This window comes from Octodon degus, unplaced genomic scaffold (assembly GCF_000260255.1).
Source record: "Octodon degus isolate 3935 unplaced genomic scaffold, OctDeg1.0 scaffold00035, whole genome shotgun sequence".
Lineage (NCBI taxonomy): Eukaryota > Metazoa > Chordata > Mammalia > Rodentia > Octodontidae > Octodon > Octodon degus.
Window position 1 is genome coordinate 9,791,194 of NW_004524611.1, and position 23,830 is coordinate 9,815,023.

The 23,830-nt window shown below is 34.9% G+C and overlaps 1 protein-coding gene across 1 annotated transcript in view; it reads right to left on the bottom strand.

Annotated features, from left to right (window-relative positions):
• Positions 1 to 18,999: 18,999 nt before the first annotated feature.
• LOC111816575 (autism susceptibility gene 2 protein-like) overlaps positions 19,000 to 23,830 on the bottom strand; it is a 589,696-nt gene continuing 584,865 nt past the window's right edge. Inside the window, exons 4-5 of the mRNA XM_023714307.1 lie at positions 22,696 to 22,731; positions 19,000 to 19,026 (exon numbers count right to left, since the gene is read on the bottom strand). Of these exons, the coding sequence (XP_023570075.1) occupies positions 19,000 to 19,026; positions 22,696 to 22,731 (63 nt within the window). The remainder of the gene's footprint in view (positions 19,027 to 22,695; positions 22,732 to 23,830) is intronic.

Below are 23,830 nucleotides of genomic sequence, written 5' to 3' on the forward strand. Positions count from 1 at the left end.
ATCACTTTAATACTTGGCAGAAGGCCCCAACCTCTTTATGACTATATTTCTTTAGACATATATGATTACATATTAAGAATTAATTTGATTGGTTGTAGGTTTCAAGAGATGAAGACTATTTATGTACTGTAGCCACAGAACATAAAGGCTGTCTGATATCCATTTGTTGACTTTTTGGTGAGAATGACAATACTAACTACAAATAAACAGTTTAACATGAGAAAAATTCTGCATAAAATATGTCAAATATTAAGTATAGATTTCTAATAACATATTGTACAAGAAAAAAAATCTTGTTAGTTATTTCTGCTGTTCTTGTATTCATCTATTAGCTTGTTTTGAGTCCAAAAATCTAGGAATATTGTGTCCATTATTAGAAAGAACAGTTCTTAGTAATGTGAACCATGAATCTTTCCATTTTGAAGTTAACACTTAACCTACAATTGATATTCTAGAACTAAAACTATAACCTCTTTATTGATGTATCTAAAGGGCTATAATTCAGAAAAAGCTTTACCTACTTAGCACACTGTATACATGTTAATATTTTCCTACCTTTAGATGGTTTTAAAAATGAGGTAATAATGTCTTTAAAATGGAAAGATTTTTGCTTTAATAGGCTAATTGAATAGGGGTGCTTATAAATATCAAGTATTACTAAAATTGCCCAAAATAAAGAAAATTGAGATTCTAGCACAGTAATAAAAAATAAATCCTTACATATGCTAAATGAGAAATAGTTTATGAACTCAACTTCACTTAATTTAGGTATAAATTGACGAATGATATAGTTTAATAAATCCTGCTTTCAGAAAATTCTTAGTAATTTGAAACTCTAAATCTTTTTACCTTGAAGTTCACACTTAACCTACAGTTGATATTCTAGAACTAAAATTATAACCTCTTTATTGATGTACCAGAAGCACTATAATTCAGCTGTGTTCTCTAAATTTTCAGTATTAAGTATAATATGTATACACATGTTAAATATATTTCCCAATATATATACAAGTTTAATGATGAAGTAAGTCAGTTAACCTTAATTTTTTGTTTGTCCTTTGTTTGACCAAAGTGAATTAATATTCTGATACACATTATCTCAAGCATAATATGTATGGAATCTTACCTCTAAGATTAGAGGTAACTATTAGACCGATGCTGGATTAATGGATACTTACAGGATAACCAGAGTAGCCTCATTAAAATGGACTAGAGAAAGATTGATAACTACTCATAATTTAAAATCTTATCGATTTGCACCATACTTTCATAAGTTACAAAGAAGGCCCCATCTTTCGGTCAAGCTAATGGATATAAGTTGTTTTTGCTCCTCTATGAAGTTCTGCAGGAGATGTATGTGACTGTAGAAAGTTGGTTATGTTTCTTTATGATCTTGGCATCATGCTGGTGTATAGAAATGAAGTTTGCAATTATACTGCCCCCTACTCCTATCTCTAGATTCCTTCTGCCCCTTAAAAGAAATCAGAGAGGGAGATGGCTCAGTGGAATAAGTGCTTCCCTGGCAAGCGCAAGGGCCTAAGTTCAATCCTCGGTTTCGCTAAAAAAAAAAAAAAAAAAAAAAAGAAATCAGTTACTTCGGTTAATTTTGGTTAGTTACAGATAGCAGATGGAGTTGACTTTTGTACTTAGATTTAGTGAACTTTAACTCTGAATGTGCTACTGTTCTACAAGTAAAAGAGTAGCTTAGCCCTTAAAGAGTGTTTCTACAAGATTTCTCATCTCCAGATACTTTAAAAACTTACTTCAGACCTCAATGAACTTTTATTTTTTCCTTAATGTATTTAGTACATAGTCCACAGGGTCTCACTACACATATCAGACTAGTAGTGATCCTCCTGTTTTCAGCATCCCAAGCACTGGGATTACAAGTATGAGCCACCACACCCAGTCTCTGTCCTCATCTCAGCACACCCCAGGAGTGGGGCTGGAACAGCATGCAGGGGATTGAACTCTGGTCCCTTTGTCTGCCTAAGTAAGTGATTTAGTCGAGCTATTTAGTCAGCTCTCAGACCCCAATGAACTTATTTCATTTAAGATTGTGTGCAAGTTATAATTATCAAAATATATAGCACTAAAACTTGGAAGAAAATAATTTCAAACACTTGCTCAATGATTCACCAAAACTAGCAATAATGAACACACTGCAAAAGATAACATCATAGAGTGCATAATAACTTCTAATCTCACATAGTCTCCCCAAATCATTCCTTAAATATCAGTATGTTCTAAATTATGAAGAAAAATGACAAAAAGTCAGAAAGTGAATTTTATTTACTTCATGTGTAAAACTAAAGTCTGAGGAGGGATCATAATGTGTCTTCCTAGTTTACCACAGTAGTATAGAAAAATTCTAAGATCTGGCCTGCAATGTCTCAGCTGAGAGTGATGCACATTTCAGCAGAAAATACACAGTTCAAAGGAACTAGGAGTAACATCATGTGGTTCAGGTTTATAACACTGCCCACAAAAGCTACCCTGATGTCTGCCTTACAGTGACTATCCTTATAGATGGGAAGGAAAATCACATCCTCACAGGTTACCTTCTTGGAACCTCAACTAAAAAGAAATCCACCTAACTTTATAGGTACTAAGGAGCAATTTCTTGGGCTTCAATCTTCAGCCTCAGAATAAAAATAACAGGAATATAATACAATGATTTAAAAGCACAGTATTCTTGAATACCCACTAAAACAAATTTTTAAAAGCATATATTAACACTTTGAGACTATTTTTACCAAATGGATTTTTTTTTTCTCGTTTCACAGTAGCCATTAAACAATGTTTGAAGCCAAAGATGAATGATAGCAATGAAAAACTTGGCACATTGTCATGTAATTTCTGGCTGGTCAGGAAAAAGTGTCAACAGATTTTAAGTTAGCTATACTCATAAACAAAATAGCAGTGACCAAATATATTTAGATGATCAAGTTTTAGTGACTTGCAAACATGCTGTGCACCAACAATAAGAAATATGATTTTGACAGTTACCTAACTTACCTATATGCACACAATTATTTTAATTGTCTTTAGCAAAATTGCATCCTGCTGGAAAACTGCATACTTCTAGGCTCTACGGTGATATACGTGTGCCAATGTTTATAGCAGCAAAATGTGTAACAGCTAAATCCTGGGAAAAAAACCAAATGCCCATCAACCAAGCAACAGATAAAAAAGATGAGGTTTTTTTTTTTTTTTTCTTCTATAATGGAGTACTACTCTGACATAAAAACAGATAAACTGGAGACCTTTATGATCACTGGATGCAAATAGAGACCATACACATAAGTGAAGTGAATCAGGTCCTTGTAGGGAAACATCCCAGTGTCTCACGAGTGAGAGAACCTGAATGAGTAAGTAAGATCCAAATAAACAACAGATATGGTGGACTGGAAGGAGGTATTTAAAATGAAAGAGAAAATAATTTAAGCAATTCATATTGCTTTGTTAGGTGAAATTCTGTATCACTTATACATGTTTTATTTTAATTCTAATTTGTACACTGCAAAAAATAAAAAAAAGAAAGTAATGGGGAAAGGAAGGAAAAGGGATATACTATATACATACATATGTTAAGATAGTTATATAGCTAGTTTCTCTTAGTTCATTGTAAAGAAACATTTGTGCTAATATTGTGTGGACATTATTTCATGCCTGTATCTTGTACTCTGAGTAACTAATGTGAAGATAACAAAAGGCAACATATTGTTTATTGTTATTCTCCTATAACCCTAATTTGAAATTCTAGGGTTTTTTTCTCTATTTTTTGTCTTCTCTTTTTTTTTTTGAAAAAGAAAATGTGATGTGGAAAAAGGAAAGGAAGGAAAAGAGAAAACACACACACACACACAATAGTAAAGATAATAATATTACTAGTTTCTCTGAGTTCACTGAAAACAAAAGTCTGTGCTAATACTGTCTGGATAATATTTCAGGGCTATCTCTGTACTCTGAATAACTACTATGAAGGCAACAGTACACCATATAATAAGTATTATGCTTACTGGCATCTTTTGAAACTCTGTTTTATTGTTATTTTTCTTAAAATAAATAAATAAATGGTGGGTTATTCTTGAAACATATAGTTTTTATCCAAAATATTAAAAATGAGTATTGTGCTTACTAGATACGTAGAGGCTTCAGTTTCATGATTTGAATCTCAAACCCTATGAAGCAAAAGGTTTTATGTGTGACAGCTTAAATGCTTGTAATCAAACTAATTGACAACATGATGGCCTGAAATGAGTTTTAAAGCACTGTAATGTATGTTTAGTAATCAGTGAAGCAATCCCTTATTACACATTCTCACATTTGTAGCTTTGCTATTTTATAGGACAGAATAAAGATGGGGGTTAGAAAGTAGAAGATGGAAGAAGAGCAAAAGTATATACATAATTCAATATAATATAAATGTATATACATTGTATATTACAAATAAATTACATGTAATTTATATATTTTTATTATATATAAATATCTATATAATATAAACATTCATATGCATATACACACACATATATATCAAGAATGAGTGTATTGTTGAATAATTATATGCAAAATAACAAAAGCAGTTAATATTAGCTTGATAAACAGAATCAGGAGTAACAACATTAAAAACACTGCTAAAGGAATATTGTGTACACAGAAGTTGTCAGGTTTACATGTGGATCAACGCAACCCAATGGAGGAAACCGAAACAACCCCAGGCACATTCAGCTATTTGATCTTTCACAAGCAGACACAGGACATACAGTGGAGGGAAGATAGGCTGGACAAGAAATGGTGCTGTGAAACATGCTTATCCACAAGAAGAAAACTGAAGCTACATTCATTTCTCTCACCACGTAGTAAACTCAAATCAAAATGGATCAAAGATCTAAAATATCAAAACAGAAACATTGAGTGTGTTAGAAGATAAAATAGGTAAAACTCTTGAAAACACAGGTCTAGTCTAGGCATGGCTTTCTGAACAGAGCCACAGTTGCACAAAAAATAATACCAAGAATCAATAAATAGAATCATATCAAATTAAGATGTACAATAAATGAAAAAATCAACAAAATGGAGAGACAATTTACAGAATGACAAAAAAAAAAAAAAATCTACCAGCTATTCTTCAGCAGAGAGCTAGCAGCTAGATTGTGTAATGAACCCACCAAAATCAGCTCCTCTAAAAGACCCAATCATAAACAAGCAATTGGAATGCAGAGACACTACTTAGAAAAAGTACAAATGGCCAATAAATACATGAAAGAATGTTCAACATCACAGATCATTACAGAAATAAATTTTAAAACAACATGGATTTTGTCTTCCTCCAGAAAGAATAGCCAGAAGTAAGAACTCAAATAGGAACAAATATTTATGAGGCTGAAAGGAAAAAGAAAGCTTTCTACACTGTGGGAGAGAATATATCTGACAACCACTATGGAAATCAGCATGGAGATTTCTCCAAAAACTCAAACTAGAGATTTTATTGGACATAGCGATGCACCTTCCAGATATCTTCCTGAAAGAGTTGTACACATCATACTATAATGACATGTGTGTACTCATGTTTACACTGGCACAATTCATAAACATGGGAACAGAGGCAAAGAGGAAAAAAAGTGATATTTATACACAATGGCATACTACCCTGGTATTAAAGAAGGATTAAGGGCTGGCCTGAAAGCTTGGGGACTAACGTGCCTGCTTAGGAAGAGTGCAGTAGCTGGGGTTCCATCCCTCCCATGCCCTACAGGCCCTACCCTTGGGGTGTGTTGAGACAGTGATTGAGACCAGGTGTGGAGGAGCATGCTTGTAATCCCAGTGCATGGGAGGCTGAAAACAGGAGAATCACCAGGTGTCTGATCTATGTAGTGAGACCCTGTAGAACTTGTAGACTCTGCCCTAAATATAGAAAAATAAATAAGGATTAAACTGAGTCATTTATAGGTAAATAGTCAAGTTGAGACCATAATATCAAGTGAAATAAATCCAATACATAAACTTAAATATGACACAGTTTCTTCTATATATGAAAAACCCAGAATACAAGGAGCAAAATGAAAAAAAGATAATGGGAACTAGGGAGATCTTCCTCAAGTGGGAAGAGAAATAGGAAATGAGAGAAAGAAAAAAAATAAAGACAGAACTTTTGCAAAAAGGAAGAAGACAAGAGATGGAAGAACCATGGAGGGAAAAAGGACAGGACAAAAAGAATAAAGATGTGTTATTTACAGGTAGCAACTCTCCAGGGTAAATTATTCTTTTATTTATTTAATTATGTTTGTATTTTAGGGAAGGGTCTACAGGGTGCTCTCAGTACTAGATTGGACTCATAGTGATCCACCCATTTAGAGCCTCCCAAGAGCTGGGATTACAGGCAAGGGCCACCACACCGTCTCAAAAGTGGAGAAGGATTTTTTTTGGGGGGGCTGACTCAGGCTGCCTTAAGGGCAGGTGTGGTAAGGCAGGTGGAGCTGTGGGTGACTGCATTTGCAGGAGCAGGCATTTAAACAACGGAGATAACAGGCAGGCCTTCCAAGATAAATTATTCTGTACTGCAAACAGGTACCAATAAATTTTATATAAAGAAAAAGAAACAAAAAAAAATAAAGAAAAAGAAACAACATATCAGCTCTAGAAATACAAATTCCATTTGTAAAAGAAGAAGAAAGAGAAGGAAAAGAAGAAGGAGAAGGATGAGGAGGAGGAGAAGGAAAAGAAGGAGAAGAAAGAGAGGAAGGAAAAAGCGAAGGAGAAGGAGAAGGAAAAGGAGAAGGAGAAGGAGGAAAAGGAGAAGGAGAAGGAGGAGAAAGAGAAGGAGAAGGAGAAGGAGAAGGAGAAGAAGAAAGAGAAGCAGGAGGAGGAGAAGGAGGAGGAGGAGGACAAGGAGGAGAAGAAGGAGGAGAAGGAGGAGAAGGAGAAGAAGGAGAAGGAGAAGAAGGAGGAGAAGGAGAAGAAGGAGGAGAAGGAGAAGAAGGAGGAGGAGAAGGAGAAGGAGAAAAAGGAGGAGAAGGAGGAGGAGGACAAGGAGAAGGAGGAGAAGGTGAAAAAAGAGAAGGAGGAGGAGATGGAGAAGGAGGAGAAAAAGGAGGAGGAGAAGGAGGAGGAAGAGGAGAAGAGGAGGAGGAGGAGAAGGAGAAGGAGGAGGAGAAGGAGAAGGAGGTAGAGGAGGACAAAAAGGAAGAGGAGAAGGAGGAGGAAGAGAAGAGGAGGAGAAGGAGAAAGAGGAGAAGGAGAAAGGAGGAGGAAAAGGAGAAGGAGGAGGAGGAAGAGGAGGAGAAAAAGGAGTAGAAGGAGAAGGAGGAGGAAGAGGAGGAGAAAAAGGAGTAGAAGGAGAAGGAGGAGGAAGAGGAGAACAGGAGGATGAGGAGGAGGAGGAAGCAGCAGCAGCAGCAAGGAGGAATAGAGTGAGGCAGTGAAACTGCAGGTAAAACTTTCTAATACAAATGTGCTTATCAGTAAATCAGGTGACACCAATGATAAGTATACCTGCTGAGGTTACTTTCAACTTATATTACATGGACCGGGACCAGAAACACGTAAGTTTGACTACTCCAAGTCTATGTGAATAGGCGTATATCTCAAAACACCATTTGATACTGTTAAAAATTAAAAACTTGTAGTTAGAAGCCTTAAGTAATAGATTTGAAAAGTGTATGCCAGGAAACACATACTTCAAACAACACACACGTTAGAGAGAAATTTTTTCAATCTTTGAATTAAAGGACAATGAAAATACAGTTTATGAAACTTGTGGGATGCAGCAATAGCAACATATTGAGGCGATTTGTTGCATTCAATACATATATGAAGCAAAAAGACCTGAAATCAATCATCTAAGCTGCTATCATGGGAAGCTGGAAAAAGAAGAGCAAATTAAATTAAAATATTCATAATAAAAAATAAATTTAGATTACAAATGAAATAAATTGAAAGCATTCAATCCATAGACAAAAATCAAAACAACTGAAAGCCAGTTCTGAAAATATCAATTAAGTCTCTAGCCAGGTTGCCTAAGAAAAATACAAGACACAACTAATCTGAAAAAGAACAAATATTAGGTGGGCGTGCTCACCTAAAATCCTAGTACCAGGGAGGCTGATGCAGAAGGATCACAAGTTCAAATCCTACCTGGGCAACTTAGCAAAGATCCTGTTTCAAAAGTAAAACATACAATTAAAGAAAAGAAAGGGCTGGCAGTGTCAGTGGTACTGTGCCTGTGAGTTTCTTCTCTGCTACTGCAATGGAAAAATACAAAACAGTGATCAATGCAAAGCAAATGGGTGCTATTTAAAAATGGAATATTACAAACAACTCTCTACACACAAATTTGATAACTGGATGAAATTAACCAATTACTTTAAACACATAAACACCAAAACCAACACAAGAAATAGACAATTTAAATAAGTTTGTATCTGTTAAAGAAACTAAATCAATAATGAATTCAACTCCCAAACAGGAAATGCCTAAACCAGAAAAGTTCACTAGTGAATTGGCCAAATATTTAAGGAATAAATTATATCAATTACCTGAAGACAGAAGCAAAGAGAATACCTCCTAATTCATTCTATGAAACCAGCATTATCCAATTACCAAAACCAAATACATTACCAGAAAACTATGTATAGAAAAATAGATATCACACCTCTAAAATTTAAAAACTATCAATAAAATATAAGCGTCAATGTACACAAAAGGTTAGGATCATCACCAACTATAATACTGTATATGTAAAATTCCATTCAAAATTCCTCCCATAGCAAAGGCTAATGAAAGAAATCATATGACCATTATTGACACAAGCACAAAAAAACATGAGAAAATCCAAATCCAGTCATGATAACTAGAAAATGAAGAATATAGAGAATATTCCTCTACTAGATAAAGAACTGAAACAAAATCTATAGCTAAGTAATTTAATCATAAAACACTTGGAGATTCCTCTGAAGAATGAGTAAGAAGGCAAGAATGTTTCCCTCATCACTGCTTTACAGTGTAACAGAAGACCTACATAACAAAGTAGACATAAAAAGCAAATAAAAGACAAAAAATTAGAATGGAAAAAGTAAAACTGGCTTTGTTTATGTGTGACATAACTGACTATGTAGATAATCTAAGAGAATTAATAACAACAAATCATGTTAGGAATAAATAACTAACTATAGCAAAATTGAGGGATGGAAAGTTAATATACAAAACTAAATCACAGTCCTATAAACCAGCTAATTAACCAATGGAATTTTAAATTTAAAAACCTTTATCATTTCAAATTAGAACCCCCCCCAAATGAAGCACGGTAATGTAAAATTAACAAAACTTGGACAAGATCTACATAAGGAACCCATAAACTCTAATGAAAGAAGTCAAAGAACAACTAAGTAAATAAAGATATACTCATGGATAGGAAAACTCAAGTGTTGTTAAAATGTTGGTACTTATCAATTTACCTACAGAGTCAACATGATCTCTATCCAAATCTTAGCAAGTTATTTGGTAAATGTAAATGATCTGAACCTATATGTTCTATAGAGAGTTGAAAGACCCAGAGTAGCTCAATATTAGAGAAAAAACAAACTTGGAAGATAGACAATACTCAAGCCCAAGACTTACTAGTGTGGTACTTTTTATAAAATAAAGACAAATAGAGCTAGTTCAAAAGTTGCTAGAAAAAGATTGGCACAAATATAGTAAACTAATCTTTGACAAAGAAATAAGGCAATAGAGTGAAGATAAGCTTTGTCAACAAATGCTGCCACAATAGACAACCATAGGCTAAAAAAAGAAAGAGCTCGGCACACCTAAAACACTAGCACTCAGGACAGATAGGAGAATCACTGCAAGTTTAAGTCCAGCCGGGACTACATAGTGAGTTCAAGGCCAACCTGAACTTCATAGCAAGACCCTGCTTCAAAACAATAAGAGACACAGATCTTACATCCGTCAAAAAAAAACTTACTAAAACTTGGATATCTAAATATAAAATAAAAACAATAAAACTCTTAGAGGATAACAGAGAAGAAAAATCTTAGTGACCCTGGTATGAAGAGGGTAATTTATTATTTTACAAATATTTTTGGTCCTAGGGATTGAACTGAGAGTCTAATGCATGATAAATAGGTACTCTATCTCTAAGTTACACATTCAGCCCATAAGATGATTTTGTAGAAACAAAGGCATAATCATTGAATAAAATAATAAGCAATACTTCATTAAAAATAAAAACATCTCTATGACAGACAATGTCAGGAAAATAATAACATAAACACAGACTAGGAGAAATATTCAAGAAGCATAGATCTGATAAAGTACTATTATCCAACATATAGAAAATAATACTAAAACCACAACAATAAAATAATCTGGCTAAAAAATGGGGAACAGCCCTTAAAAAGCACTTCATTGGAGAATAAAGACTGGTGGGCAGTAGGCATATAAAGAGGAGTTCAATAATATATGTATTAGGAAATTGAAAATAGAAAAAAAATCACTGAGTGCAGGGGATGTGCAGCAGCAAAAAACCACTTAACATGCCTGAGACCTTGTGTTTAATAGCACCACACAGGGATATGCACACATGAAGCCAATAACAACATTAACAAAAACATAACATTATACTGGACAACCATTCAAAAGGTTAAAATCCAAAACATTCACAACACTATACACTGGCAAGTTTGTAGGAACTCTGATTCATTGCTGGAGGGGAATGCTAGACAATATAGCCACTGTGGAAGACAGACTAATTTTTTTTAACGCAAAACTAAGAATACCATAATGTCTGACAATCATAATATTTAGCATTTCCCCAAGTGAATACAAAATTTATATCCACACAAAAGCTGATGAACAAATATTTCCAGAATCTTTATTCATAATTGCCAATGCCTGGAAACAACTGAGAGGTTCAACAGTAGATCACTAGATCACTTTGGTACATGCATATAACACAATATTACTTAGAACCAAAAAGAAATGAGCAATTAATCCATGAAAAGTTATTAAGAAAACTTTAAAGAATTTTACAAAATTTGGGTCAGCTAGATAGCTAGGTGGACTAAAGTGCCTGCTTAGGCAGATGCAGGGATTAGGGTTCAATCCCCGGAGTACAGTGTTACCCTGGCCCAAGCCATTGAGACTGGGCTTGGTTGCACCCAACTGTAATCCCAGCTCTTGGGAGGCTGAAAACGGGAGAATCACTACAAGTCTGATCTGTAGTAAGACATTGTAGACCCTGTACTAAACACATGAAAGAAAGAAAGAGAGAGAGAGAGAGAGAGAGAGAGAGAGAGAGAGAGAGAGAGAGGATGGAAGGGGGAATTTTACTAAATCAAAGAAGACAATGAGTCCCAATATGTGATACTTTGAGGGTAAATCTATAGAAAAATTTAAAAACATTAGTGGTTGCCATAGGTTAAGGGAGAAGAAATAAAGAGGCAGAACAAGGAGGATTTTCAGGATAGGATGCTACAGTAGTGAATGAATGCCACTAAACAGTTGCCAAATCCCACAGAATGAACAATACCAAAAGAAAGCCCTAACTTCTGCTATGGATTTTAGTCATCACAATACATCACTGTAGGTTTATCAGTTCCAACAAATTTACTGCTGTAATACAAGAAGTTACAAGTGGAAGAGTACGTACATTTTTAAAAGGAAAGAAAGTAATTGTTGCTTCTTATTTTTAATGTGAAGATGGAAATCCCCAAAAGAAGGGAGAAAAATCTATTAACTAAAATATAATAAAAAGGCTTCCCAGTCATTCTTCTAGGCAAAGCTGTATGGGAAAGTTGAGATCCAGACTGTTATTGCTTTGGTCAGGCCTTACTTGTAGAGTCTATACAATTTATGAGGAGTAGCTCCACAAACACATACTAAAATTTGTATTTGGGAGTGGGGTTAAGGCTCTATGCTTAACTAAAAGGTAAACAAACAGAAGATAAGGACCCTTTGTTCTATGTCTAGTGAGGTAAAACAAGCATGCACAGACCACACAACTCAGCATATATTTCTTTTTTTTTTAATTTTATTTATTTATTTATTTATTTATTTATTTATTTATTTATTTATATGTGTGTGTGTGGCCAGCTCAGCCCACCAGGGGGCAGGGCTGGCTGGCATGTGGTGCTGGGGGATTGAACCGCGGTCCCTGCGTTTTGCTAAGCTTGTTCTAAGTAGGTGCTTTAGACCACTGAGCCATCTCACCAGCCCCAGCATATATTTCTGACTGCTCACTGTGACTTATTGTGTTTTATAAAGTTTAATTATGTACTTAAGTCTTCACAATTGTTTTTGTAGGAAAGTTACTTATCTTGTCTGATCTTCAATATTCTTATTGATACTAATAGTAAAGTCACTGTGTCAGCTAAATAATGAACATGTGTAAATAGCTCAGAATAGTTTCAGGCACATAGTTAAGCACTCAATAAACATATATTCTCAATCATATCTTGATTTTAATTCACATATATATTAAAAACTATGTTATAGATAGAGGGATATGTCACAAACAAAAATATGCTGAAGTAAAAATGATTATGAGAGCCATGCTAACTAAAATCAATAATATTATAGCCAGTGAAGCTCAAAAAGACAACAGAAACTCTCACCTATACTAAAATAAGACAATGTACACATCATAGCAGGAAAGGATACAACACACATTTTAGTTTTCTTTCTGCAAGAGTACTAAGGTCTTATACTCTGACATAGTAAGAGGAATACAAAACTTTAGGAATCAACCACTGAGATCTAGCTTAAACTATAAGGTACGCCAATTAGAGAAACCCAACTCTGATCACTACCCAAGCTAAGGAAGAGTTGGAAATCCTTTTAGGTATAAAGGCCTAAAGAAGATAAAAATTTTGAGGTTTTAAATAGATAATGAGCTTTGCACTGGTTTTATTTTTGTTTGCAAAAACTCTGAGTTAAAGAACTTGGGTGATTTTAGACTAAATCAAGTTCCCTCAAACAGCACATGGGCAATTTGACTTGTCTAAAATATTCCTGAATATACACAGCCCTTTAATTATAGGTATAAGAATGTTAACATTGAAAGGCCCCTCAAGAGAACTTGATTTATCCTTTATTTAAAAGTCAAAAATGGGCTGGGCATGTGGCTCAGTGATAGAGCTCTTGCCTTGTATACACAGGCCCTGGGTTTGATCCTGACACCACCAGCAAAACAAAGAAAGAAAACAAAACAAAACAAAAGAAAGAAATCAAAGATAATAGAATATGATAACAGTCAATGCATAGTTGAGTGTAATGAAAACTTTCTTAATCTCATGGCCATTACAACCAATATAGAATTTGCAAAAATTTCAAAAATAGGTGTTTTTTTGGTACTAAAAATGTAAATGAATGCCAAGACTCATAAATATTGATGCTATTGTGCATAAGAAAAGTCCACTATAAATAGCAAGTTTTCTTTTCTTTTTTTTATCATTTAGGTATATCTGTTAAAACTTGAATAGTGTTCATATCTTACTTTTAAGTGGATGCATTCATGTAAAGTATTTTAGACAAGACTGCTTGTTCACATGTGTTAGAATAACATGAAGGGGCCTACCACGAATACATCCACATAATAACTAAATCTATAGCTAGTAAAATTTAATGGTTAATTACTTTGTCGTGCAGTAGCAGAACAATGGTTTCCATACCTGTCCACAAAGAATGACCACTTAATGTTTTTAAGCAATTGCATAGGATGACTATAAGGAATAAAAGGTACAGTGTTAAGTATATTCACAGATTGTCCCAAAGAGCTTTCCATATGTACCTGTGGTGAAACAAAATAAAAGAAAAAAATGTGTCATTTCTTTTAGGACTCCAGGCAAAACCCACCAATATATAAATACATGTGCAGGAGTGGTAATAGCCGGCCAACATATGCTCAATCCCATAAAGCTGAGTCATTTTTGAGAGAACAATGAATAGTAAAGAACAACAGCACTGAAATTACTTTGTTAAGAATGCAACAAATACAGGTAATTTTCACCAATGTGAAACTAAAAGTGACAACAATAAATGGCAGAGTCTAAACAGATTGGATTAACAGGCCAAGAGTGGTGATAAGTATGATAAAATTTAAGAGATTTTTTTTAAAGGTTCTGTGCTTAAGATGGAAAATCCACCGGAATTTTAAGAGAAAAAAAGTATGAAATAAGAAAAAAGTTGCAGTTGCTAGTTAAGAGTTACTGTCATCAAAACAATGGAACAATGTAATGCAGCAGGCAGCAAAGGTGATATGATCTCTAACACTGCCAAAAGAAGGGCAGTTTCCAGGATGTGAAGTCATATCCTTGTCAGCTGACCCTCTCAATTCAGTACTTAACTTTCTGAGTTATACTTCAGACTGATCATTCAAGGTGATTTTAGAAATCTCTTTTGATCTAAGTTTTACAGTTTAATGCTACGCAAAATCAAAATAACAGTAGGCGCAAATCACATTACCAAAGCCCTCACTTCTCTGAATCTTCTAGTACTAGCCTCATTTTTTTTCAAAAGATTATACTTTCTTGCCAAAAGCTATTTCTACCATAAAATTATTTTCAAAGTATTTTAAACAATGCTAATGTAATAAAATGTCTTATAACCTTTGGATTTCAGCTTAAGGTGGCTGGTAACTTTCTACAACTTGTACGCACAGTATACAATTCTAATTTCTTGTGGCAGAAGGTAAGAAAAACTAGATTACTGACACTATCTTCTCACAAAAGGTACAAAGTAAATGTCTTATTTAGGGATTCAAAATTCAAATAGAAAATCTTAAGGAATACTAAGAAAAATACAGTACATCATAGGCTTGGCTGAGTTCTTGTTGGGTCTCCTTAATGCTATGTATCTCTACGACTCAGATTTTGTGCAATTTCCTCCTGAGGAAGCTCAGCTGCATGTATTAGTAATCCTTTATTGGTCTGGGCAAAATATTATGCGATGTGATGAACATATGAAATATTAGGAGTACAGTAGGAACTACAACTGTTATGCCTTGCTGCATTTTTAATGGTTCCCTAAAATCACAGGGCACTAAACACAGCAATGTACTTAAAAGGAAATACTACAATTATCTCGCTTTACCACTTGGTTCCAAATCTGCCTCTGTCTTATACTTCATAAGCTCTAACAGTCATCACCTTTTGCAAACGCGTCTACTTGAAAACAACCACAATTCCTGAACTTAAAATTTCAAAAGTAACCATTTCAGTACTGAAATAGATTTTTTTTTCATCCTGCAAATCAGAAACCAAAGATTCCATACCAATGATTAAGTATGATATAAAGAAAGTTTCTCTGACATGATCATTAGTGAAGCTAATAACTAAAGGAAAACTGGATATCATTCATTGGCCTAATAAGTAAATTAAGGTTTGTTAACAATGATTTACAACGCCAATACTTATATAAGTGTGCTGGTCTTTTCAAATATATGTGTATAAGACCTAACAGTTTATTAACTGTACTCTATCTAAACAGCTTGTCACTAGGGTGCTTTTGTTAAAACCATATTGTATTTTAAATGGATAAACATTTTTACATGAACAAAATGCATTTTAAATGTTTGACTTCAGAAGTCAAGGGCTGGGAGATAAGTGAAGTGTCTGAAACTAGCTAAACCTCCAGTAACTCTTGTTTATTGCTAGAGCTGACTAGAGGAAAATGTGACACTTGGAGTTAAAATAGCATTTTTCCTTTTTAACAAGCCCCAGTTGTGTTTTTTAACTTCTTTCCAAATGATTCTCTTGGAATTTCACCAAGCTGTAAGTTTCTTATGCAATGGATTGGGAGGCATCTAATTTACAATTTCAGGAAGATATTTTTCAAAGTAGATAAGGAAAGGAAAGAATCCTTTGATCTGACTGATAAAGCAATAAAACTCTAGCCCATTTACATCTATCTCAGAATAAACTAAGTTTGACACTGCCGGTGGCTCTTTTCATATAGTTTTTATCAACTACTGCAACATTTCTATGAATGTTAATGAATTAATAATGTAAAAGTTTCAAAGAAAGGCAGACTTGGCCACTCAGTTGAAAACAGAACTTATTTCAATGGTGACACTGAAGAGCAATATCCACTAACACACTAGAGCCCTTGCACATCTATAACCCAAAGGAGAGCAAAGAAAGACAGCAAAGCTCATGCAAAGCAATGATCTCGTGTGGTAGACATCTAGGTGTAAAAGAGCTGGAATTGTACATTTTGAAATATTAGCAATAAAAGCTCTTTAGTTTATAGTCTTGTCTGGTCATTCATTAAACATGTTTTCTCTAAGATGGTTTTGATCTCCATATCTGTGTGGCCAAAGAAGTAGGCACTATTTTATGAGGAGGAATATGTGATCTAATTTGTCCAAATGTTTCTGCACAGTATATACCTGAATTCAAAAACACTAGGAAGGTCCCAGATTTTTAGTTACACTTAAACACTTAAATTTCAAAATGTTTACTCTCCTTTCTAAATTAATTATCCCTCCACAATTGGACTTCTACTTCTGAGATTCCAAGTAAAACCATTACTGTATAATCAATGGTTCTTCATTTGAGATCCTTCTCCTATAATGGGTCAAATTCAGGTTACTGCAAAGCTGTTGTCTTCCCGCTCATTCAACTTCCCTAACTCCATCCCACATTCTTTTTAATCAGTTATCGCTCCTAACCAACCTTGCTTATGCAATGGATTGGATGTCTTCAATCAACTCAGAAACATTTCTCTTTCATGGTCATTTTGACTTTGGGAAAAATCTAGAAGTCATGTGATGCTAAAGCCAGTGAATAGAGGGGATGTGGTTACATAATGTTTTTACAAGCCTCTCTTTCTGGCGGATGCCACTAAGCAGCAACATTCACTAAAGTTAAGATCATATTTTATATCTCTACAACTGCTTCAGAAAATGTCAAAACGATGCTATAAGTATATTCAAAGCAGAGGGGACTATTTTGAATGAAGTTAATGATAATGTAATTTCTACTATAATACATTTATTTTTTTCATACAATCATATGTTTTGATCATACCACATATAACCCATTACATTAAAAAGTGCTATCAGAAAAATTCTTAATACTAACTGAAAGACAGAAAGTCAATTTATTAGTCAATTAAATTGAAATATAATTTGTGGTTATACACTATTGAGTCAATTGTCACATACTAAAAAAGAGTAGTAGAACTTTCCTTTTATGACCTTTATAGCTCTAGATAAAAAGACATATATCAACATGGTGTACCTTCTGCCTATAACTAGCATAATCAACAAAAAGTAATTAACAGGAAAACAAAAATTACACAAATTTCATTTAAGGTGTGTATCACTATACATTCTCCTATATAACATGGTAATTTACCTATCATCAGATAGCAGCGGACTGATTCCATCAATAGCTACTATGTCAATTACTAATCATGATCGGACAGGCCAAAGAGCTAGCTTGGTGGTCTAAGTGACTCCCTGGCAAGTGCAAGGACACAAGTTCAATCCAGGTAACGCATGTGGTGGTGCCCTGGAATCTTGGGCACGCTGAGCTGGCCACCAAAACCAGGCATTGTGGCACATGCCTGAAATCCCAGGGCTGTGGAGGCTGGGACAGGGGGATCACTATGAGTCTGAACTGCAGGGTGAGACCCTATATGTATAAATAAATAAATACTTTTTTTAAAAAAAAATGTGTGATCCAAGTGAGAATGGTGAAAAATCAGCAGTTGAGAACTCTAAAGAGAAAGTTCTAGAGTTTAGAAAACTGGAATCCCTTTTTTTTTTTGTGTTTTTTTTGGTGGATCTGAGGATTGAACTCAGGCCCTTGTGCTTGTCAGGGAAGCGCTTATTCCACTGAGCCATCTCCCTGGCCCCAGGACTCCTTTTTAGAATAGAACTTGCAGTAAGGTTGACAATTAGCCAAAGAAGCAAACAGAACGTATTTCTTGTATCAAGTAAGGCCCTAATGTCCTTCATGCTAGAACTCAAATCCAGGTTGCCATGTTGCCCCCAAATTAGCTGCAACTATTAGTACATGGAGTCAACTCCCTGTAAAGAATGAGTCCAGATACTTCCTGTGATAAGACACCTCACCACTGTCCACTAACATGGTACTTTCCAAAGTCCTTCCACACTAGGGCCTTCACTTACTTCATTCAGTGAAGTGAGGCACCCACTTTTCATATTCAGACAGCAGGAAGGACGTGCTACAACCTCATAAAACTTAAATATATTGAATAAAATGTGCCTGAACCTCCAAGCCCAATCCTAAAAGATGTTAAGCAATTAAGAACCTCACATGGCTTAAGTGCCTCTGAGGGAGAAAAGAGACAAGTTACCTCGGTAAGTCAATTAAAGGAAAGTAAACTCTGTAGAGAGTTTATAAAGAGGTCATTTCTGAATCATCATGACAGAGGATTACAGAGGAAGTACACTCTATTTTTGTGTACATACAGAGTGAACTGATATATAATTCACCAAACAAAATGCCCCCTAGGATCCTGTGACAGTTCCAAGAGAATTATAATGAGAATAAAACATTCCTTTCCTATAATCAATTTTATACTGATTGTTTATTATAAGCCTTTCACCATAATAATGTAGGGCTACTTAATAAAACCAAATTTACACTCAGCTGAAAACCATCACACACTGACTTGTGAAAAAAAGAAGGCAATATTTATTGTTTGCCATTACTCAGTTCTGCTGTATATGCACTAAATCCTTCCTCTTAATTCCAACTCTATAAGGTAGGCACTGATGGATAAGGGCTCAGAGATCTCAGAAAACCTACTCAATCAAAATGGTGCATACATATTAGGAAGCAGAAAGAACTTGTTCAAATGGGAAGAAAAGGAAATCAGAGGAAGGACATGGAAAGAAGAGAAAGACTTAATGGTGAAAAAAAAAGAACTGAAGCGAAAATGAGGAAGGGACAAAGGGTTGCAGACGGGATAGGGGGACAAAAAAAAAAAGAATTAACATTTGTTCTACACATGTACAAATGCCTCCTAATGAACGTAGTCATCATGTACTACCTACACAAACCACAAGAAAAAAAAAAGATTATCAGGCTGTTGAGTATTAAATAAATAAATAAATAAATAAATAAAACCCTCACACACTCGAGGTCACAAGTGGGTCTTAAATACCATTTTGCCTCTAACTTCTTTATTATAAATTACTCATAGTGAAACTTCAAACACATTTTAAAGAGACAATAGAGGCTAAATTATTTAAACTGAAGAAAATTGCATTTACTACATGTATGCTTTTAAAAAAGAAGAAAATCCTATACACATTCCAACAAGTTTTAGTATGCTTGCCAAAAAAGAAAAAAATAAATAAAATAAAAGCAAATTGATTCCAACTACTCTATAATTTCATTTATATTTAGAATACGAACAGAGCTAGGCATGTGTATGTAATGAATATATATGTACATATATATGTATATGTATCTGTGTATATAACACCCACATTATTCAAAGCTCCCAAAAATGTAGAGTTTGTTCCAATTCTTCTCTATTTTGTCTACTTTAAGAATTTTTTGCAATATGCTTATATAAATACTGATTTAGCTGCTGTTCTCATTTCTCAAATCTGCTTTTAAATGGATTGGAAGAGTGACAGACCTAAGCAGACATTCTTGGAACACAAAATCAAGGAGACATAAACAAATACAACTAGATAAAAAAAGAAAAAAAAAAAAAAAAACCCCGAATGGTTTCTTAAAGCTCTTTGAACTTAACGTTACTGATATATTAAAAGAGATGAATAAAAGTACAATTCACTGATTTTGGCTAAGGGTAGAGAACTGTGGGCACTGAAGTGCATGCTTCTTACACACAGACACACAGGAACTTGTACGCCCATATACTCTAGTGAGTGTCTTCTAACAAGGCACACACAGACAGCATTCCCCCTTAGCTTACTAAACGCACCATACAAGTATGGATTCTGAACAACAGAAGATTCTGACGTGAAGGGTGATGTTGGCGCCCTGGAGCATGTTTCAGTAAACAGTTTCAGGTTGCTAAATCCAACATGTGAGTACCTTCAAAATTTTTTATACCAGGATTTATTTCATGATTCAATTACATTAATAGATCATTGATTCTATTGGTAATTTGCTTCCATCTACATTTCAGAAAAATGAAGGAAACGATTAAGGACCAACTCAAAGTAATACTATCCCACTTACCTTATGCTGTGTCTTCTTTACAAACATAAGTAAACAGCTATTATGGTATCAAAGGTCACAAAACACAGCGCAATGAATATACTGGCAAAGGCAACTACCAGATGTTATGAACATATCATTTCTACTTAAGTATGTGAAATGCTCTAATGTCATATTTAGTACCTGAAATTAAATATTATATGCAATACTGTTGGAATGAGAGTTGAAACAGAGACTAATTTGATGAGGACCTGACAACAAAATCAATGTATTTTGCATTTTTTAAAATGTATTTAGTACAGGGTCTGCAGAGTCTAACTACACAGATTGAACTCATGATGATCCTCCATTTTTCAGGGAGGGATTACAGGTGTGAGCCACTGCACCCAGTCTCAATTGCCTTCACAGCGTGCCCCAGGGGTGGAGCTGGCACTGCAGACCAGGGATTGAACCCTGGACCCTGCGTCTGCCTAAGCAAGTGCTTTAATCTGCTAAACTATCTGGCCCACTCTGCATTTTGCACTTTGATAACATAACAATCACATTATTGGAAACACATTATAAGGGGGCATTTTTTCATACTTGAGAGTTAAACATATATTGGCATATATCTTTTCCATGTAAGCTAACATGATAGGTTTTTATATAAGTAAAAGAAGTCTATCAGCCATTTTACCAAGTAAGGACAAACTTTTATGCTTATTCAATGTTGTCTGTTAAATATTTTATATTTCTAAAATACCCATAAAATGTTTTAATTATTACAGAAAAAATAAACATTATCAGAGAGAAAAGTGACAAAAAGAAAACTGAAAATCACATTGTTATGATAAATGAGAAACTTTCTTTTAAAATAATCATATGGACAATACAAAATACTGTATGTTCATTCTAGAAGTGAACAAGGCTAAGGTGGTGGCTTTGGCCTTGTTTCTGTGGAAAAAAGAGGAAGAATTTAGCTTTTGGATGGAGAATAGACATGGAGACTCCAGATTTTTCTTTCAGCATCTCCACCCACATCCAGGGCGGTGTGAAGAGATGACAGATGGGACTAAGTCTGCTCTTTCAACTGCTGAAGCAAGATCCTGAATGTATCCTGTTTGTTTCTGTAAGCATGAATATTCAGCCACAATAAGTAGGAGCAATGCTAACTGTGCTAACCGCGTTTATTAAGCAGGTCTCAAATCTTTAACCTTTTTGTACTCATATTATAGATTAAGATAAGAATGTATTAAAGTGTCTGCTTAGGCAGCCACAGGGGCCAGGGATTCAATCCCAGGTCTGCCATGCTGGTCCCACCCCCGGAGCGTCCTGAGACCATGATTCAGACTAGACATGGTGGTGCATGCATGTAATCCCAGTACTTGGGAGGCTGTAAACATGAGGATCACTATGAGTCCGATCTATGCAGTGAGACCCTGTAACCCTGTAGGCCCTGTACTAAAATACCAAAAAAAAAAAAAAGATAAGAATGTAGATAAGATGTAAAAAGTATACTTTCTGCCAAGCTCAGGAAAGCTTCATTTATTCAATGAAAGGATCTAGTTTTCATACATTTAATATAAATATATTGAGAGAATTGTATGAGTGAAAAACGAGCAGAGTAATGAGCGTGTTAAAAGCAAGAAAAAGTTAAAAGCAGTTACAAAGAAACAGCTCTTATTTTCCATTTTGTTTTCATGATTTTCTTAGGTAATACTAAACATGCATTACAGTCATTATAGTATATCATCCCTCATTTAGAACACAAATCAGGTTGCCCTAAGTCCAGCCATAAACTTCTATATGCAGAAGTTATGTGTGTAAAGAAAGCTTATTTGCAATTACTTCCCAATTTAAATTTTAAAAATGATCATTAAATCAAAAAGGATCATTTTCTACAAAAAATAAGTGACAATTTCTCTGTGAATGAAAATATTTTGATAAATCTTGAAATATGTCAAATCCTTCATCCCTACCCAAAAGGACAGAGAGTAAGTTTCAAAAAATTATATGTATATTTGCTAAAATGAGTTTAATTATTGCTACAAACAAAATCTATAGTATATTTACGTAGACTGTGATCGATAACATCCACTGAAACCCCATCTCTTATAAAAATAAAAAGACAATTCATTGTATATACAGGATGCTCTTTAAGAAATCTTGAAAGTGAGTAAGTGCCTAGAAGCATAATCTGAATTCCATCCTCCCCAAGATCTTCTTACCAAGGAAACAGTTTTGGAGTAAAGGCATGAGTGATCTATCTCTCCTACGTCCTTTTGCACTGCTAGGCTCTGGGAAAATGTTTTAGGTGCTAAGGACTTAGCACGTATCTCAAAACCGATGATCCCTAGGGCCCAGCAGATTATGCCCTTTAAAAATAAAACAGTGTTCAATAACAGAAGGAAATCAGAAATCAGTCTCCTCTTTAGGACTAAGGGGGTTTCTTAAGACTTTTTTTCTAGCGTTCTAATGAGCATTCATTATAGAAGTGAACCAATGCCAAAGCAAAGCACATATGTGGAAGTTGAGATAGACTTACGAAGTAGCCTGTTCCCAAGCTGGAAGGAGCTGAACTCTGCAATAAAGCATAAAGACAAAGTGGAAAATCAGCAATGGTTTTTAACACGTTCCAATCCACACAGCTCATTACCAGCCCTTTGCAGGCTTTTCATCACTACATCACATCACCAGCGTGTGCTGCCCCTTGTCATCTGCTACTGATACATACACTGTGTTGCTTAATTTTCCCCTTTACATCTCTCAACAACTCAGAGATGCTAACGTGCTATTTACTGAATTCCAAGCTTCTGCAGTGGATGTAATTGCCAATTTATTTGACAGGCAGCTGGGTAATGAATTAATGATGGCATTTCGCCCTGCACTGAGACTAAACAGACACGCATCAGCCTGCCTCCCTGACTTGCTGACATTCAATGCCCTGGTCTCAAGCTACTCAGTTTTGTGGCCGCAAAGGGGCAGACAAGAGGAAAAAGCCCAGACTGACTTGAAAATAAAAAGCCCAATGGGTTTGGATGACTTTTCCAGTGTATGACCTACTTGCCAGTTTATTCCCTAAAGGCACCAGTTAGTACACACACAGTATTTTCAAAAATGAGACATTTGTAAACATAATTAGTATACCAAAATGCAAAGAATGTGTAGGCAAAGAGTAGCTGTGAAAAGCACCATTTTCTGAAGGTTTTAGTTATAAGAAATATCAGTTTAGGCAGCCATAACTCTGATACACAGGGAAGCAAAACAACAATAATTCTCAAATGAATGTAGGATTATCACTTAGAGGAAAAGAAGCAAAAAGAGAACACTGTTTGTATTTTAAACTTGTCTAAGATTCTTTGTTTGTATTCATTTTCTAACTCCTAAAAACTCTCTTAACAAAACTTTTCACTTTTAGCATTCTCTCTGTCAGTAAGAGAAGTCCCAGACATATTTGAAATAAAAACAATGCCAGTAGTGAGTTAATTTTCAGGTCTCAGTAAGCATGCTTATAGCAGGAAGGTATTTTACCCAATGAACATAGTTCAGGCACTATATCTTCTCCAGTGTGGCCTGACTTCCTCCTTGATGCAACTATTAGATTCACTTTTAGCTCCTGCACCACCGAATTTTGACCCCTTTTCTATAAACCACAGCAGAAAGAACTACTAGGCACATTC